The sequence below is a fragment of the Eptesicus fuscus genome, chromosome 23, assembly GCF_027574615.1.
Source record: "Eptesicus fuscus isolate TK198812 chromosome 23, DD_ASM_mEF_20220401, whole genome shotgun sequence".
Taxonomy (NCBI): domain Eukaryota; kingdom Metazoa; phylum Chordata; class Mammalia; order Chiroptera; family Vespertilionidae; genus Eptesicus; species Eptesicus fuscus.
The window spans coordinates 2440996-2458714 of NC_072495.1; the positions used below are offsets into that span (position 1 = coordinate 2440996).

At 46.2% G+C, this 17719-nt stretch overlaps 1 protein-coding gene and 1 non-coding gene across 2 annotated transcripts; both read right to left on the reverse strand.

The window, feature by feature from the left end:
- Positions 1–12693: 12693 nt before the first annotated feature.
- HSPA8 (heat shock protein family A (Hsp70) member 8) lies at positions 12694–17671 on the reverse strand. Its single transcript, XM_054712811.1, has 9 exons — positions 17588–17671; positions 16561–16770; positions 16022–16227; positions 15620–15772; positions 14953–15508; positions 14530–14732; positions 14089–14287; positions 13701–13933; positions 12694–13430 (listed from the first exon to the last, which is right to left on the reverse strand). The coding sequence occupies exons 2-9, from the start codon at positions 16763–16765 to the stop codon at positions 13245–13247; spliced, it is 1941 nt and encodes a 646-aa protein (XP_054568786.1). The 5' UTR covers positions 16766–16770; positions 17588–17671; the 3' UTR covers positions 12694–13244.
- On the reverse strand, positions 14371–14456 carry LOC114228866 (small nucleolar RNA SNORD14). Its single transcript, XR_003614978.1, has one exon. It is a non-coding gene; the product is annotated as a small nucleolar RNA SNORD14 (small nucleolar RNA).
- Positions 17672–17719: the final 48 nt, after the last annotated feature.

Genomic DNA, 17719 nt, shown 5'->3' on the forward strand with positions numbered 1-17719 from the left:
CAATGCCACTGCCTTGGAGGGAGACGCTATCAGTTAGAGCAAACAAGACGGAGCCCTTATCCTTCCTCCTGCTCTCTATTCTCCCTCTGATGCCCCTCCAGGGCATCGTAACAGGGACCCAGTTGGCAAGGAGAAAGGTGGCTCTCAGAGTCCCAGGCCCACCCTGGCGGGGTAGCTCAGTTGGTTAGAACATCCTCCTGAGACACCAAGGTTGCGGGTTCGATCCCAGGTCAGAGAACATGCAAGAACCAACCAATGAATATATAAACAAGTGGAACAACAAATCCACGTCTCTCTCTCTCCCTCTCCCTCCCTCTCTCTCTAAAACAAATAAATTTTTAAAAAATCAATAAATAAAGAATACATATAAAGAATCCCAGCCCTAGCCGGTTTGGCTCAGTGGATAGAGCGTCGGCCTGCGGACTGAAGGGTCCCGGGTTCGATTCTGGTCAAGGGCACATGCCTCGGTTGCAGGCTCCCGGCCCTGGTTTGGTTTGTGTGGTGGTTTAAAACCAATCATGCAGGAGGCAACCAGTCAATGTGTCTCTCTCACTTCAGTGTGTCTCTTTGTCTCTCCCTCTCCCTTCCACTCTCTCTAAAAATCAATGGGGAAATATCCTGGGGTGAGGATTAAAAAAAATAAAATAAAATCCCAGACAAACACCAAAAAGCAGATTCTAAAGGAATGGGTTTGAATCCGGGTGAGGCTGGTCCCGCGTCCGGGTGAGGCTGTGCGCCCCTGGATCCGGGTGAAGCTGGGTCCCGGGTCCGGGTGAGGCCACGCCCCTGGGTCCGGGAGAGGCCACGCGCCCCTGGGTCCGGATGAGGCTGGATCCCGGGACCGGGTGAGGCCGCACACACCTGGGTCTGGGTGAGGCCACGTGCCCCGGGGCCTGGGTGATGCTGGGTCCCAGGTCCGGGTGAAGCCGCGCCCCTGCGTCCGGGCGAGACCAAACCAGAGGGAGTCGGACCTCCGTTACCACCATTTGTCCACCATCCAGAGCTGGAAAGTCAGTGCCGACATGTACACATAAGGAACTGGTGGACATTGAAATTGGGTCTCAAAAGAACTGTTGGTCCAGAAAGAAACTTACTACAGACTGATTCATTTGCCTGTCAGCATAACTATTATTGCTCGTCTCACATTCGGTTCTTATAAGTGTATTTCTAGTGACACATGATCTCGCTCATGTCGGGCCACAGAGGGAGGGTAGGAGTGGGTGGGGGTCGGGGGGAGAGATCAACCAAGGGACTTGTGTGCATGCATACGAGCCTAACCAATGGTTAAGGACAACAGGGGTGTGGGGGCATCCGTGGGGAGGGGTGGGGGGTGGGAATGGGGGGATGAGGACAAATATGTGACACCTTAATCAATAAAGAAATTTTAAAAAATAAAATAAAAAAAAATGGGCAAAGGAAAAAAAAAAAGGAATGGGTTTGGAGCTAGAGACAATAACTCAATAACTGGCACAATGGCCCCAAAATTATTTTATGCCACTTCAATTCAGCTATGGATGCCAGTTCTGACCTCCCGACTAATATTGAAATATTCACACACCTCAATCATTCAAAAACAGCTATCCTCCCCTCCTGCTTCCCTTCCCCACCTCACAGAGCCTTCTGTGGATGTCTTCACCGTGGGCTCCTGAGGCAGGAGGTCTGTGAGGCTCAGTCCACCCTCTGGAGTCAGCGTCCCTCCATACACACAGCTGCTCCCTCAGCGCTGATGTGAATGGACAGATTGCGCCAAATGTGAGGAAATCACCTGTGTGTTGAGTTCAAATCAGCCCGCCTAAAGCAAGTGGCCTACCAGTGGTCGGCAAACTCATTAGTCCACAGAGCCAAATATCAACAGTACAACGATTGAAATTTCTTTTGAGAGCCAAACTTTTTAAACTTAAACTATATAGGTAGGTACATTGTTATTAACTTAATTAGGGTACTCCTAAGCTGGCCTTTGCTAAAAACTCAAGGGGCCAAAGAGCTGCATGTGGCTCGAGAGCCACAGTTTGCCGACCACTGGCCTATCCAGTTCAGCAAATTACCTCACCCATTCCTTGACATGATAACAGTTCAGGCATCCCCCCCCGCCCGCCCCCCTACATACTCCCACCCCCGGAGAACTCTCAATCCCTCACTCAAGGGAGTAAGGAAAACCTGGGTACATGTTCTTAGAAGGGAATTATATTTTAAATCAAGCATGTCAAACTCGCGGCCTACGGGCCGCATGTGGCCCACAATGAATATTTTTGCGGCCCAACCAATATAACGGTATGTAAGAAACATTTTAATAAAAATTTCATAACTTAATTTTTGCAATATCCTGTTATACATAATTATTAATAACGAACTACAACATTCGCTAATGACTGATTACTATGATCGTGTTGCATTCATTTCCCTTACGCGCCTTACACGCAGGCGCACCACTTCTCTCCACTGATACCAGCAGCGAATATTTTAGCAGCCGATGGCCACATCACTAGTCTTGGACTGACTTGTTTGGTGTGTGCAACAGGAAATATTTCACTTTCGGAGAACAAGAAAAATAGGTTTATTTGTGTTACGCTTATTAATTTGTGCAGTTATTCGGTGTCTGGTAAGTTAATGTTCAAGAAAAAATATTAATTTTTATTAAAATGTCCTATTATTTTATGTTAATGATGACTCATTTATTTCAGCCCTTTGTATTCAGCATGTCTCTATCGAAATAAACCTATGTTTCTATGAAAATTGAAGCTTTTGTTGTTGTTTTTTGCGGCCCACATAAACGTACACCTTGTTTATTTGGCCCGTGTTAGCCTTTGGGTTTGACATGCTTGTTGTAAATCAAAGCACTTTTCAGAAGGAGAACCTGTTGAGGTTGGCACAGCCGGGGAATATGGCGCCCACACCCCGAGCTCTGACTCCATTTCATGATCCCCAGAGAGGAAGCCCGAGAGGCCACATGAAAATGCAAAAGACACGTCCCGACCTCAGAGGAGCTCACTGACAAGTGGAGGAGACAGCCAGGCACACAAACGTCTCCAGAATGTTTGAAAAGTGCCACTAAAGGTGCAAATTGTGTAGGGAGCCCGGAGTGGGGGAGTCACCAACTTTGCCTAAGAAAGTTCTGGAGAGAAAAGATTTCAGCTGGCTTTTGAGAAATGTATATATTACCGTGTGGAGAGGAAAAGGAAGTCATTCCAGATCCACAGGATTTTCTCTCTCTTGGCTCTCACTATCTCCATTCTTCCCAGGCTCTCTCAGTTAACCACAGCTTGCAGCACTTCTTACTACTTCAGATTCACTCCTTTCCTTTAAATGGTAAGGCCACACTCCTGGTTCATTTGCGCTAGTTCTCTTCCTTCATCCTGATCTCTGCTGGCAGTTTTGTTATGGGGTCCCAGCACAGACCACCAGCTGTGGGCCAGGTTCCTCTCTGTACCACACTCAACAAATTTATCCTTAATGGAATCACAATACCAAACCCAATCTATGGACAGTTATGAAAAACCCAAAGTTAATATCGTACTTAATGGTGAAATATTAAATGCTTTTCTCCTAAGATCATAATCAAGGCACAGTTGTCCATTTGCACCATTCTATCCAACATTTTACTGGAGATCCTAGCCAAAGCAATAAGGAAAGAAAAAGAAGTAAAAGGTGGAAAGGTGTACAGATTGGAAAGGAAGAGATAAGCCATCCTTACTCACAGACTACATTATTGCTTATGGAAAAAAATCGTAACTCCACAAAATCATTCACTTATTAAAATTAATAAGTGAATTGAGGAAATTACACAATTCATGGTCAGTATTTAAGTTCAATTGTATTCCTACAAAGTAGAAGAATTAATTGGAAAATAAAATTTTAAAAACAGTACTATATACAATAGCATAAAAATGTAATTAGGAACCAATACATCAAAAGATGCAAGATTTCTTCATTCTGCTCTGGCTGGTTTGGCTCAATGGATAGAGCATCGGCCTGCGGACTAAAGGGTCCCGGGTTCGATTCCCATCAAGGGCACATGCCTGGGTTGTGGGCTCCATCCCCAGTGGGGGGGCGTGCAGGAGGCAGCTGATCAATGATTCTCATCATTGATGTTTCTATCCCTCTCCCTTCCTCTGTGAAATCAATAAAAATATATATTTTTTAAATATTTCTTCATTCTAAACTACAAGACATTGCTGACTGAAATTTTAAAAGACCTAAACAAATGAAGAGATATATACTATGTTCATGGATTGGTACTCAACACTGATAAGATGTCAACTTTACCCCATTTAGTCTATAGTCATTAAAATCCCAATTATAATTCAAACAGGCTATTTCTTTATTTTTAGAAATTTAGATAATTTTAAAAATTTACATGGAAAAGCAAAAGATCTAGAAGACTCAAAACAAATTTTAAAAAAGAAAAACAAAGTTGGGGGACTCACACTACTTGGTTTGCAGACTCATTATAAAGCTATAGTAATCAAACTGAATCAAACACACCTTAGCCAAATATAACTGTTCCAGTTATTTATTACTGTGTGACAAATCACCCTACAATAGTAAATTAAAACAATAATAATAATTTATTTTGCTCTGGAACGGGGAGTTGACTGGTCTCAGCTGACCAATTCTTACTCGGCGTCTCTCCTACAGGGCAGCTGAAGACTCTTTCAGTGGATGTCCAGAGGGCCAGATGGAAGCAGCATGGATTTCATAATCTAGACTTGGAAGTCACCCAGGTTTACTCACTCCATATTCTCCCCATTTGAAGATAGTCCCTGAAGATGGCCCACATTCAAGGGCGAGGAATTAGGCTCCATTCCTTGATGATAGCAGTGTCAAGAAAAATTGTGACTATGTTTTAAACCACCACACAAACCAAACAAGTGAAGGACCTGAGATAAAAATCACTCTTGACCTAAAAGGAAGTATTTGGAAACAAGAAAGCACCTGATAAAATGATGGGAAATGCCACGTGGGACTCTGAGCTTCCTGGGTCTCCTGATGAGATTCTTCACAATGGCAGGTGGGCAGGCGATGAGAAACTCGGGCTGAGAGCAGACTTCTTTTCCTCCTCGTACAAAGCCTTGGCCTTACTTGGCTCGATGAGGGCCCCCATGTTTCATGTGCCTTCTCTCTTTCACTTCCAGGTCTTTGAAACACGCTGTTCCCAGGGAGAGGGATGCCCTTCCTCTTGACTGTGACTGTCTCCTAATCACTCAAGTTCAGCTTAGGCATTTGCCTCTCTAGGAAGCCCCAACTCCCTGCATTGCCCCTTCTCAATGCTCCTCAGTGTCTTGTTGCTGCCTGATCACTTTCCGATCCCTCTACCCTTAGCAGAGAAGAGGCAACCTGAAGGCACAAGGCCATGTTCTGTACTCCTTCATACGCACAGCACTCCAGAAAGATTGACGAATGGCATTAGTGAGGGTGTGGAATATTCCTGAGCTACAATAGGACTCAAAACCACCCAAGGAAGTGGCTGCAAGATCTCTCCCTTTGTCCCGGGGTCTTGGGCATCACCTCCTCGCACAGGCAAACGAGAACAGGGTAGGGCAGATCTGACCCAGTGATTAGCTAGTCCCTTGGTGTGAATAGCCAACAGTGCAATCTGCTCAACCGTAGGCTCCCCTCCAGCCTCCCCAAATCAGCCAACTTCCCTTCCCAGCTCCTCCCTGAGAGTAGATCGACCTGCTTCCCACTAAAACTATAGACGCAATAATAGGAGGGGGAACGGGTCAAGGGTAGAACAATTGGTGGCAACGAGACAGCCACATTAATGATGCAGACCTTGCCCTGGCCACCCGGCCTAGGCTGGGGAAGGTTCATGGTTGATACCCATTAAAGGGCTTAATGAAATAATTACAATTCACACCCAGAGCATCAAAGAATCAATACCGGGAACTCTGGGCCACTCTGGTGGTGGCAGCCCGCTGGCCTCACAGTTCAGCACAGCAGGAGGAGCCGCGGAAGCAAATGCAGTGGACAAGAAAGTTGCATTAAAAAGGGGCAATAATAGATTAAAAGCTGCCAGGATCCTGGCGACTGGCCGTTATCCTTTATTCCCTGCCTCGCCCGCTTCTGCCCCCTCAATGCACTATTAGCCCAGATCGATGGGCTGTCGATCAACATCACCAGCTCCCCCATTAATGCGAGCTCACAAAGGAAGCCTGGCCCCATATCCTCACTTCTCTCGCTTCCAAATGACCACATAATGCAGGCGCGGGCAGCCTGTGCCGTGTTAATACACACCATTTGCCGGGATTGGACTAAGCATTTCACAGATAAAGATTTCATCAGAGACTTGATGACAGAAATAAACGGCTGCCCACGGGGAAATCACGGAAATAATAGAATTAGGCATGGCTTGGGAATCCGGAGGGACGACGGCTGGTAACGGTACAGAGAGGAACACGGCCCGCAGCTGGTGGCCTGTGCTGGGACCTGCTTCCGGGAAGGGGGCTGTCATCAAAAGGCCGTTTCCTCGGCCCCTGAAAGCACAGGTGCTGGCATGTGGTCTGGGGCCCACGCTCTGTTTGTGCGGAGCTGGGGAGGGTCTCTGTGATCACAGGGAATGTGATCGTCGTGGGCTGAGCTGTGTCCCCCTCCCCCCCCCCCCCACCCAGGAAAGACATCGGGAAGTTCTGGCCCCAGGAGCTCACAATGGTTTCACCTCATTTGAAACAGGGTTTTCACAGAGGTCATCATGTCTTCAAATGAGGTCATGAGGGTGGGCCCTCATCCAACACAACTGGTGTCCTTATAAAAGAGAAATGGCACAAAGGGAAAGCCACGTGAAAACACAGGGGAAGGTGGTCATGTGACTGCAGTGCCGCCTCCGGAGCCCGGGAGCAGCTGAGCGTCTGTGGGGCCAGGCCGCTGGCCGCGGATCCGTGAGGCAATACACTGCCATGGTTTTAAGCCACAGTCTTTGGTGCTTTGTCATTGGAGTCTTAGGAAATTTTAAAATAATTATTATGTAATTAATAGTTAATGAATAGTTCATAATAGCCTTTACTGAGCACTTATTCTATAAGTCAGGTACAGAGCTAAATGCTCCACATATACTGGCTCACTTAGTCCTCAAAACAAATCAAATGGTTGAGTATCATAATCCCATTTCATAGGTAAAGAAACTCAGCTTCAGAAGGAACAATTTAAGGTCACACACCTAGTAAACAGCGGAGTAAGTCTCTGCTAGACAGAAATATGAGAAGCACTAAATCAACAAACAAGAGATTTCTGGTGAATATTTCTAAATCTTTTCAAGGGGTTACTTGCCTATAGCCTGCTTTCTTTTTAGTCCAATCTAATTGTTTCAACCCCTCGATATAAAACCTGTATCTACTTGATTTGAGAGATCAGTATCTCAAATGACATAGATAGGAGCAGCGCAGGGGGTGGGGGAAGTGGGGAGATGTTGATCAATGGGTACAAAAGTCCAGTTAAAAGATGAATGAATCACTTCTGGAAATCTAATGTAGAGTACGGTGATTATTGTTAACAATACTATTATATTCTTAAAAGTTGCTACAACAGTAAATCTTAAATGTTTTCACCACAAAAAGGAAATGGTAATTTTGTGAGGTGATGGAGGTGTTAACTAACTCTACTGTGGTCACCATTTCACAATATGCAAGCATATCAAATAAAAACTAAACTTATACAATATTATATGTCAATTATATGTCAATCAAGCTGAGATAAAGAAAACAACACAGCCATGATCACTCCATTCCTTGAGAGTAAGAATCTTATATCTCATCTCATATTCCTATTGTTCATCCTCCTCCATCTCTTCCCAATTACCACAGCAGGACATACTCATATCATTCCCATTCATTCCCATTCTCTCTCTCTCTCTCTCTCTCTCTGTCTCTCTCCCTCCCTCCTTCTCTCTCCCTCCCCCCCCCCTCTCTTGGGGAAGTCAACTCTGCAGCCTCTTTCTTTTCTTAGCTTAAAAATATCTTCCCACTGAGCTTTATCTTTTTTCCCTCCGTGTTTCAAAGTCTGTCTGTATCCCCTCCACCCCCACACACTATGGGTTTGGGAATAAAAGGCAAACTCCCCAAGCAGGGCATTTGCTCAACTTAACTGGGAATGCCTGGAAGTGGAAGGTGAATATTTGGGGCTAACTTCCTTCCTCGGTGTTTGCTATCCTTCCAGTTAGGAAACTTGTGAAACAAACAAAAAGCACAAGTCTTGGGTGTGGGGGCAGGTAGAAGACAGTAAAAGGGAGATAAATGTGATGGAAGGAGACCTGACTAGGGGGTGAACACACAATACAATACAGGAAGGGACAAAATTAGGTTTACAGTTGTGAATACATACCCAAAAGAGCTTATTCTTGTACTATTATAATTTTTTAACTAGAGGCCCAGTGCACGAAATTCGTGCACAGAGGGGGGGGGTCCCCTCAGCCCAGCCTGCACCCTCTCCAATCCGGGACCTCTCGGGGGATGTCCGACTACCGGCAGTTGGACATCCCTCTCACAATCCTGGACCACTGGCTCCTAATCACTCACCTGCCTGCCTGCCAGGTCGCCCCCAACTTCCCCCTCCCTGCTGGCCTGGTCGCTCCTAACTGCCCCCCCCTCCTGCCAGCCTGGTCACCCCTTACTGCCCCTCCTGCTGACCTGGTCACCCCCAGCTGTCCCCTCTGCCGACCTGGTTGCCCCTAACTGCCCTCCCCCACCAGCCTAATTGCCCCCAACGGTCCCCCGCCACCAGTCTAGTCACCCCTCACTACCCCCCTGCCAGCCTAATTACCCCCAACTACCCCCCCCCCCCGCCAGCCTGGTCACCCCCAAGTGCACCCCCCCCCCCCCCCCCCGCCAGCCTGGTCGTCCCTAACTGCCCCCACCCCTGCTGGCCTGGTCGCCTCTTACTGACCCCCCTGCCGGCCTGTTGGCCCCCAACTGCCCCCCTCTGCTGGCCTGGTTACCCCACGCAGCCTGCTTGTTCAGTCGTTTGGTCATCCCTCACTAACCCCCCTGCCGACCTGGTCGTAGGTAGCCACCTTGTGAGGGAATGAGGGTTAATTTGCATATTATCTCTTTATTATATAGGATTACTGTATTATTTTCCATACAAACAACCATAAACTTACTTTTGTCCCACCTGTATACAGCTTACAGATGATGTACTACAAAGTGTACACCTGAAACCCATAATTTTATTAAAACTAATGTCACCCCATTAATTCAATAAAAATTTGGGAGAAAAAATAAACAAAAGCACAAAACTTTGTAAAAAAAAAAACCAAAACCTGGCAACTTCCCCCATCTGCCCTGGTAGCAGTTTTATAAGTAGCTACTGCTATCTAGTGGACAAAGGTGTCCTTACATCCACATACAGACTTCAAAGAAATGAAAATTGTCCCAAACTCCTATTTATGCCTCACCAGTCACTCCATTCTATCTTAACAAAATCCGAAACACCATTTTTTACTATGAAAGCTCAAGTCCTGGAACATTGTAGGTACCCAATAAATACTGAGAAAAGGATTATTTGAAGGCATCATTTTAGGTCTTTACATGACATTTTAAGTAAATATTACAGTAGTTAGTAGTAACTTTATTGTTGTAGCTTTGAAGATAAAAGTTATTTCCTGCTCTGGCCGGTGTGCTCAGTGGTTAGAGTTTCGACCCATGCACCAAAGGGTTGCAGGTTCGATCCTGGCCAGGTCAGGACTCCTGCAGGAGGCAACCAATCAATGTGTCTTTCTCGCCTCTTCTCTCTCTTCCTCCTCCTCCTCCCTCCCTCCTTCCACTCTCTCTAAAAAAAAAAAAAAAAAAGCAATGGAAAAATATCAAGTGAGGATTAACAAGTTATTTCCTTAGTAGTTTAAAAGTGTCATGATTACTGTTGGGTAATCCAAGCTATGGTATGAAAAATACATTTGAATGTCAGCCATGTTATTGCTCAGTTCAGCTGAAACCAGCCTGTACCTGGACGTGGGGGCTGAGGGACACTCGAGTTTTGCTCCCTCTTCCCAACCCAGTAGTGCCCTGTGCAAATTTCAGAACCAGGCATCTAGGCCCCACATTCCCTCTTACAACACCTCCTTACAAGAATTCATGCAAAAGGAACATTGTTCTTGCCGCCCTGCTAGTAACATTGTTCATGCACACAGAGCTAGACTGTCCAGCCGTTCTTCCCATGGAAGGTTGTTGGAATCAAATGAAAGAAGTGGAAGCCATTTGCTAACACTAAACTGAATGGAAAATGGTAGATACTGGTGCTCCTATGGCCGCCTTCTCTGCATCTTCAAGTCTCCAACAAACAACTTATATAATACGCTCTCCAGGGTCTTCCCACAATCATCAGGCTATCTTGTACACTGCAATGTCCCTTTGTTGGGGTTTTTTTTGTTTTTTTAAAATATATTTTATTGATTTTTTACAGAGAGGAAGGGAGACTAGAAACATTGATGAGAAACATCAATCAGCTGCCTCCTGCACACCTCCTGGAGATGTGCCCACAACCAAGGTACATGCCCTTGACAGGAATGGAACCTGGGACCTTTCAGTCCGCAGGCTGACGTTCTACCCACTGAGCCAAACCAGTTAGGGCTGTAATGTCACTTTGTAATTGTCCTCAATTCATCTCGTGTCTGTCAGTCTCTCCTGCTACCCTGTAGACATTTCCGACTGGAACTGATCTTCACTAGCTGTGTCTACTCCCCCAAACAGGCTCAGCCCACCGCAGAAGCCTGATTAAAAGAAAAACAAAGTTGATCTGAATCACTTGGATCCTCAAAACCCAGTTGCTTAGACGTCTACTTGCAAAGGTCAATCTACCTTTGTGAATCCCAAAATACTGGAAAACGTGAAAGTAAACTCAGCCTGGCTGGTAGGTCACAGTTCAGGGCACATACCAACCCAGGTTGCGGGCTTGAGCCCCAGTAGGGAGCATGAAGGAGGCAGCCAATCTGATTCTTAGCATTGACATTTCTATCCTCTCTCTCCCTTCCTCTCTGAAATCAATAAAATCATAACAAGTGAACTCAAAATGAACACTGGGACCAAATTAAGTACATAATTGCATGTATGTACTTTTTTCCCCAGTAAGCATGAAGCCCAAATAAAAATACAGGTTTTGGAGTCCAGTTCTGTATTGAGATGAGCTGGGCACTTTATAATTCACTACACTACTATGCAGAGACAAAAATGTTTGTTTTTAAACCTTAAATGTAATCTTTAATTAAAAAGGGGTCATAATGGATGAGGAAATGGCAACATGCTTTCTTATGAGCGCCACATCTCTGACCATACCGATCTCAGGTACTTTTTGGCTCTTCATATGAGCATTTTGAAAGAACGGGAGCTACAACCAAGAAGTATTAGTTCTTCATCAGCACAATAAGGCAACAGCTATTAAAATAATTTCCCTAATATAGTCAAAGGCTAATCTTTTCATTTACGTAATTATAGGCAAGTGTTAATTACCAAAGAACATATATAGCACAGAAACAAAACGTGTCCTAAGTCTAGTTATTTTGATAGGTTTTTCAAACAAAAATGTTTTAATTTTTATAGAATGTCAATGCCTGAATCTCCTCCCCCTGGTGAACTGAGGTTACTCTTCTCGGCAGCTGTGTACACACCTTCTTGTTCAGGTTAACTAAAAATACCGCAAATAGGGAATTTCCACCCTCCTCCCAAGCCCCAACTATTTTCTACTACAGGCCTACCAATGCGTTTTTCTCCCATCCACATGAAGGAAACTGCAATTTTCCTCCCATTTGTTTCACGGATGCAACTAACTGCAGCTTTCATGAAGGGCAAGCAGCCTCTTGGTTATGCTCACTGAACTAGGCCCGTGGTCGGCAAACTGTGGCTTGCGAGCCACATGCGGCTCTTTGGCCTCTTGTGTGGCTCTTCCACAAAATACCGCGGCCTGGGCGAGTCTATTTTGAAGTGGCGTTTAAAAATTTGGCTCTCAAAATAAATTTCAATCGTTGTACTGTTGATATGTGGCTCTGTTGACAGTTTGCGGACCACTGAACTAGGCTAATGGTGTGAAATCAGATTATAGCCTATGAAATACTTTCGTTTTACCCAAGAACCGTAACAGAAGAAGCAGATAGGTGGATTACTCTGTGCCCTTGTGACACCTAAAATTCTAAACTGACCACTAGAGTGGGCACCACTAGGCCATGAACAGATTTTAGCATCTCCTTGGTTCAGGCTTGAGGAAATGGAGGTCCATCAGGACAGTGCTTCACAAAAAAACTTTGCTAACATACAACCCAGTGGACAAAGAACCTTTGCTCCTAAGCAGGATTGTCCACTATAGTTACAAACTGGGTTCCCCCTCTCAGCCTATGAACTTTGAGGGTTAGGCCGACTGATCAAAACCTATTAGCTGCTCAACATTTTTCCAAGTCTGTTTGATTCAAAGGTGAGAAGACCCTCACCACAGCCAACTCAGCCCTTGACTAAGAAAAACCAGTAAAACCTGCCCTGAGCAGGGTTTCTGGTGGGAGAACCCTTTTTACTCCACAGGTTCAGAATTACATTGCACTTCCATTCAGGCACAAATGGCCATGTCTCTGCTTGAACTGGCTGTCCTCAAAACGTCAAAATTACCTGGGGCGGTGAACACACACATGCAGGTGGTGTACCATAATACCACCTGACCCTATGTTAAAGTTTTATTAGCCATTTGTCACTCCAAGAAATTCAACAAAATGGGAAAACCTTTAGGAATTGTTCAGTGATTCAATTTTATTCAAACTTTGACATGAATTCACTTTTTAGCACTTCCTTTCCAAGAACTTAATCCTGAAAGGAATTACTGTATCCGAAGTTCAACATTTTAGTGTTGATAGCACCATATACTAAATTATGAGCCCAAACTCTAAAGTTCTCCCATTTCTTTTCATTTAAACCTTCCTTAGTAATTTAACTTGAGTAATCTATCCTTAACCCAGATACTGTATGTAAATACTTAAGGCCAGAGGGAAATCCCACCCTAGAAAGTCGAGTGCTGCCTTTATAAAACATAAGAGCCAGGCAATTGTTATGTTGCCAATTTTAAATAGTTTTATTTAAGACATCGCATTTTCCACTTTACAATACAGTTATAAAGTGCATTATATTTCCTTTCCCTGTGCACAGTCCGTATTCAAGTATCAAGAATGCCCAGTTATTTACTATATAGCAGCTCAACTTTTAAAACTGCCATGGAATTTGCTACAAATTTGGGTCCTTCAATGTTTTGTGTGGAACAATGCTAGATCTATGCTCAAGGCTGGCTTAGTCGACCTCTTCAATGGTGGGCCCAGAGGAGGCACCGCCAGAGGGAGGAGCTCCGCCCCCAGGGAAGCCGCCAGGCATTCCTCCTGGCATGCCCCCTGCGCTCTGGTACAGCTTGGTAATGATGGGGTTGCAGACCTTTTCCAACTCCTTCTGCTGGTGTTCAAATTCTTCCTTCTCTGCAGTCTGGGAAAAGGATAACAAGATATTTTACCATCAAAACTTAAGGAACCTTTATGCACCTAATGCAATCTGATAAGGTACTAGACACAGAAGCCTGCCATCAGTGTCAAGCCTACAGATGAAATCTCAGGCCACTCAGACATCCAAGGAAGGAAGCTAGTTGCCAACACAACTGAATTCTGGTGGAAACCGCGAATGTTTGGACCATTCATCATTGTGACCTCTGAACTTACTGAGCTCTAGGCCCACACTCAGTTTTAAAAGACTACATACCTGGTTCTTATCCAGCCAGTTAATGATCTCATTGCACTTGTCAAGAATCTTCTGTTTGTCCTCATCATTGATCTTGCCTTGAAGTTTTTCATCTTCAACAGTTGCTTTCATGTTGAATGCATAGGATTCAAGTGAATTCTTAGAAGACACCTTGTCCCGCTGCTTCTCATCTTCAGCTTTGTACTTCTCAGCTTCTTGGACCATGCGCTCAATGTCTTCCTTGCTCAGACGACCTATGGCATTTAGACATGGTCCATGTTTGAAAACTATAATCTACAATCCCCATCTTGGCTAAATGGAACATTGCCAACTTAAGACCCAAAGCATGTCCCTAACATTAAACTTTAAGTCCAGGTGGCTTTGACACGCTCCACATTGTTTAACTTACCCTTGTCGTTAGTGATGGTAATCTTGTTCTCTTTTCCTGTGCTCTTATCCACAGCGGAGACATTGAGGATGCCATTGGCGTCAATATCAAAAGTGACTTCAATCTGAGGAACACCACGAGGTGCAGGAGGTATGCCTGTGAGTTCAAACTTGCCAAGCAGGTTGTTGTCCTTGGTCATGGCACGCTCACCTTCATAAACCTTGGTAGAAAATTGAAATTACTAGAAATTACAAATTTTCCATGCTATTTCCAAGTGTAACTTCACAATTAGGGAAGACTGGCCCGCTCAGACATCCAAGGAAGGAATTGGCCAACACAAGACTTCTGGTGGAAACTACGAATGGTTTTGGAATCCATCATCACAGCGGGCCTAGCCCCCCACCACCCCGCTTTGTATATAGGGCCTCCCAATACGTCAGGCCAGGTAAGAGGGAAACACACCTGGATGAGCACGCCTGGCTGGTTGTCCGAGTAGGTGGTGAAGGTCTGGGTCTGCTTGGTGGGGATGGTGGTGTTGCGCTTGATCAGGACGGTCATGACGCCGCCGGCCGTCTCAATGCCGAGGGAAAGAGGTGTGACGTCCAGCAGCAGCAGATCTTGGACATTCTCAGATTTGTCTCCAGAGAGAATGGCTGCCTGGACAGCTAGATTGAAAAGTAGTTAGAGTTTTAAAAAAGTGCTGCACAACTCATTTCTCCATTAACTAATCTCTCATCGCTCAGACATCCAAGGAAGTTAGGCTATCATTAGCGAAGCTTTTAGTGGAAACTACGAATGTTTAAGAATCCTTCATCATAGCGAGTCAGTTTGAGCCTCTCCAAAGAGGCTCTTTATTACAACTGTTCAACTAGGATAGTTGATTACCTGCACCATAAGCAACAGCCTCATCAGGGTTGATGCTCTTATTCAACTCTTTTCCATTGAAGAAGTCCTGGAGGAGTTTCTGAATCTTGGGGATACGAGTAGAGCCACCCACCAGGACAATATCATGGATCTGGGACTTGTCAAGCTTGGCATCCCGAAGGGCCTTCTCTACAGGGTCCAGGGTGCCACGGAAAAGGTCAGCATTCAATTCTTCAAATCGGGCACGTGTGATAGAGGTATAGAAGTCGATTCCTTCATAGAGCGAATCAATCTCAATACTGGCCTGGGTGCTGGAAGAGAGGGTACGCTTAGCACGTTCACAAGCAGTACGAAGGCGACGGACAGCCCTCTTGTTCTCACTGATATCCTTCTTATGCTTGCGTTTGAACTCTGCAATGAAATGGTTGACCATTCGGTTGTCGAAGTCTTCTCCACCTAAGTGGGTGTCCCCAGCTGTAGATTTGACCTCAAAGATTCCATCTTCAATTGTGAGGATTGACACATCAAAAGTGCCACCTCCCAAGTCAAAGATCAGCACGTTTCTTTCAGCTCCAACCTGCCATTAGAAGGAAGACTTATTACTTGTTATCTATATTTCTGATGCCTCTCAACTTTTTACTAAGGCTCAAATTTAAAGTAATGCAGATATGCAGCAAATGGTACACACCTTTTTGTCTAAACCATAAGCAATAGCAGCGGCAGTTGGCTCATTGATGATTCTAAGTACATTGAGACCAGCAATAGTTCCAGCGTCTTTGGTGGCCTGACGCTGAGAGTCATTGAAGTAAGCAGGTACTGTGACAACAGCATTGGTAACAGTCTGAGAACAGGAAAAAATAAAGGACACTTTAGTTCAGTCATACACACTGGAAGTCCTATGATCACCTACTCAGGCATGCACTCAAAATAGGGCAAATTACAGAAGACATTCTAGTGAACATAAGTAAATAGACCAGTTTCTGACAACTTGTCTGTATATTCTTGGTCAGTCAACTCGAGTCACCCACCCAGAGCACCCAAGTATCTGGTGTTCCAATCTCCAGCTATGCCGTGGCATTGCACTACTCACCTTCCCAAGGTAGGCTTCTGCGATCTCCTTCATCTTTGTCAAAACCATGGATGACACCTCTTCTGGATAAAAGCTTTTTGTCTCTCCCTTGTATTCCACTTGGACCTTGGGCCTGCCAGCATCATTCACCACCATGAAAGGCCAATGCTTCATGTCAGACTGGACAACAGCATCATCAAATCTACGTCCAATCAAGCGCTTGGCATCTGCAAAAAGGTTTGAAATGCAAATCCAAATCAACCTCTTTATATTTTCCCAAACATCCTAGGCTCTCAATTACTCAAATACTGATGCCTAGTAACCCACATTCATAATAAATTATTTCAACTTCTGTATGGCCAGAAAATTCCGTAAGTTTTCCTGAGATGCTGATACCTCAAAATTTTAGCCTGAACAGTTATGAAGAACTGCTGCTCACATCTATTGCATTTAAGCTTTTTAAATGGTTCTTCCAATTCTTACAGCTTTCCGGCCCTCACAATAGGTGTCCCAGCCTAGCTTAATTCATGCCATGCTTTTATTTAATATTAGAGACTTACCAAAGACCGTGTTGGTAGGATTCATTGCTACTTGATTCTTTGCAGCATCACCGATTAATCGCTCAGTGTCAGTAAAGGCAACATAACTCGGGGTGGTTCGGTTTCCCTGATCGTTGGCAATTATTTCCACTTTTCCATGCTGGAACACACCCACACAAGAGTAGGTGGTGCCAAGATCAATGCCAACTGCAGGTCCCTTAGACATGGTTGCTGGAAAAAAGTTTAAGCGTTTAGAAATGCTTCCTTTGTTAAATGGGAAGTCAGGCTATTAGGTATGACCACTTGAAATGTATTTTTATTTAAGTTAAAAGGAATACAATCTATTTCGAGAACCATTGATCAGCTTGCCTCACACTGGGGCTCGAACCCACAACCAAGAGCACGTGGCCTGACCGGGATCCAATGGTGACCTGGTTTATAGGTCGGGTGAGCCCGGCACAGGTACGACCACTTAGCGTTGCCAGCGGTGACCTCACGGAAGGGTTACCCAAACCACCGCAGTCCAGGGGCCTGTGCCCGCCCCCGGCTGAAGAAAGCACCGGCCGGGAAGGACTGCGACATTGGCGACCACGTGGTCTCAAGCCCGATCCGGTCTCTGGATTCCCCCTTCACCGCTTCCCCACCACGCAGCCCTGAAGGTGCCCCCGAGGCCCCCTCCCGCGCCTTGGGCGCACGCCAGTAATGGCCGCCGGTGAACCTGCCCAACCGGGCAGCCGGGGGACGCAGCGGCGGCCGGAAGGCGCTCCACTTCCGCGCCCGAAGGCGGCCGCGACCCCGGCCCCCCCTTTCCCTCTCCTGCGCGCGGGCGGGTCGCCGTCGCCCGCTTCCCCGGGCTGCGCGCCCCGCGCCCGCTCCTCCACCCGGGCCCGCGCCCCGCGCCCGCGGGGAACCAAGCTCCCCGGCCCGGCGGAAGGCTCGCGCAGGCGGCCCGCGGGGGCACGCAGAACCCTCGCGGCCGCCGCACACCCGGCTCCTCGCTTCTCGGACGAGCTCCCGAACCGAAGGGCGTGAGGCCCCGAGGCCTTACCTGGCGTGCGCGTTTGGCTGGCACAGACCGACGAGCGATGGTGTCCCCGCGTTCAATGAGGCCGGGGCCCGCCGCCACCCAGCCTCTTATACCCTCCCTCAGAACCTTCCAGAAGGGGCCCGCCCTGCCCGC

Excerpts from the sequence above, each read along its gene's own strand:
- HSPA8 (XM_054712811.1), bottom strand. The coding sequence starts at position 16,765 with ATGTCTAAGGGACCTGCAGTTGGCATTGATCTTGGCACCACCTACTCT. Across the intron at positions 14,288-14,529 it reads AGCCAGGCGTGCTCATCCAG|GTTTATGAAGGTGAGCGTGC; the intron begins GTGTGTTTCCCT and ends TTTTCTACCAAG. Across the intron at positions 13,934-14,088 it reads TACCATCACTAACGACAAGG|GTCGTCTGAGCAAGGAAGAC; the intron begins GTAAGTTAAACA and ends TAAATGCCATAG.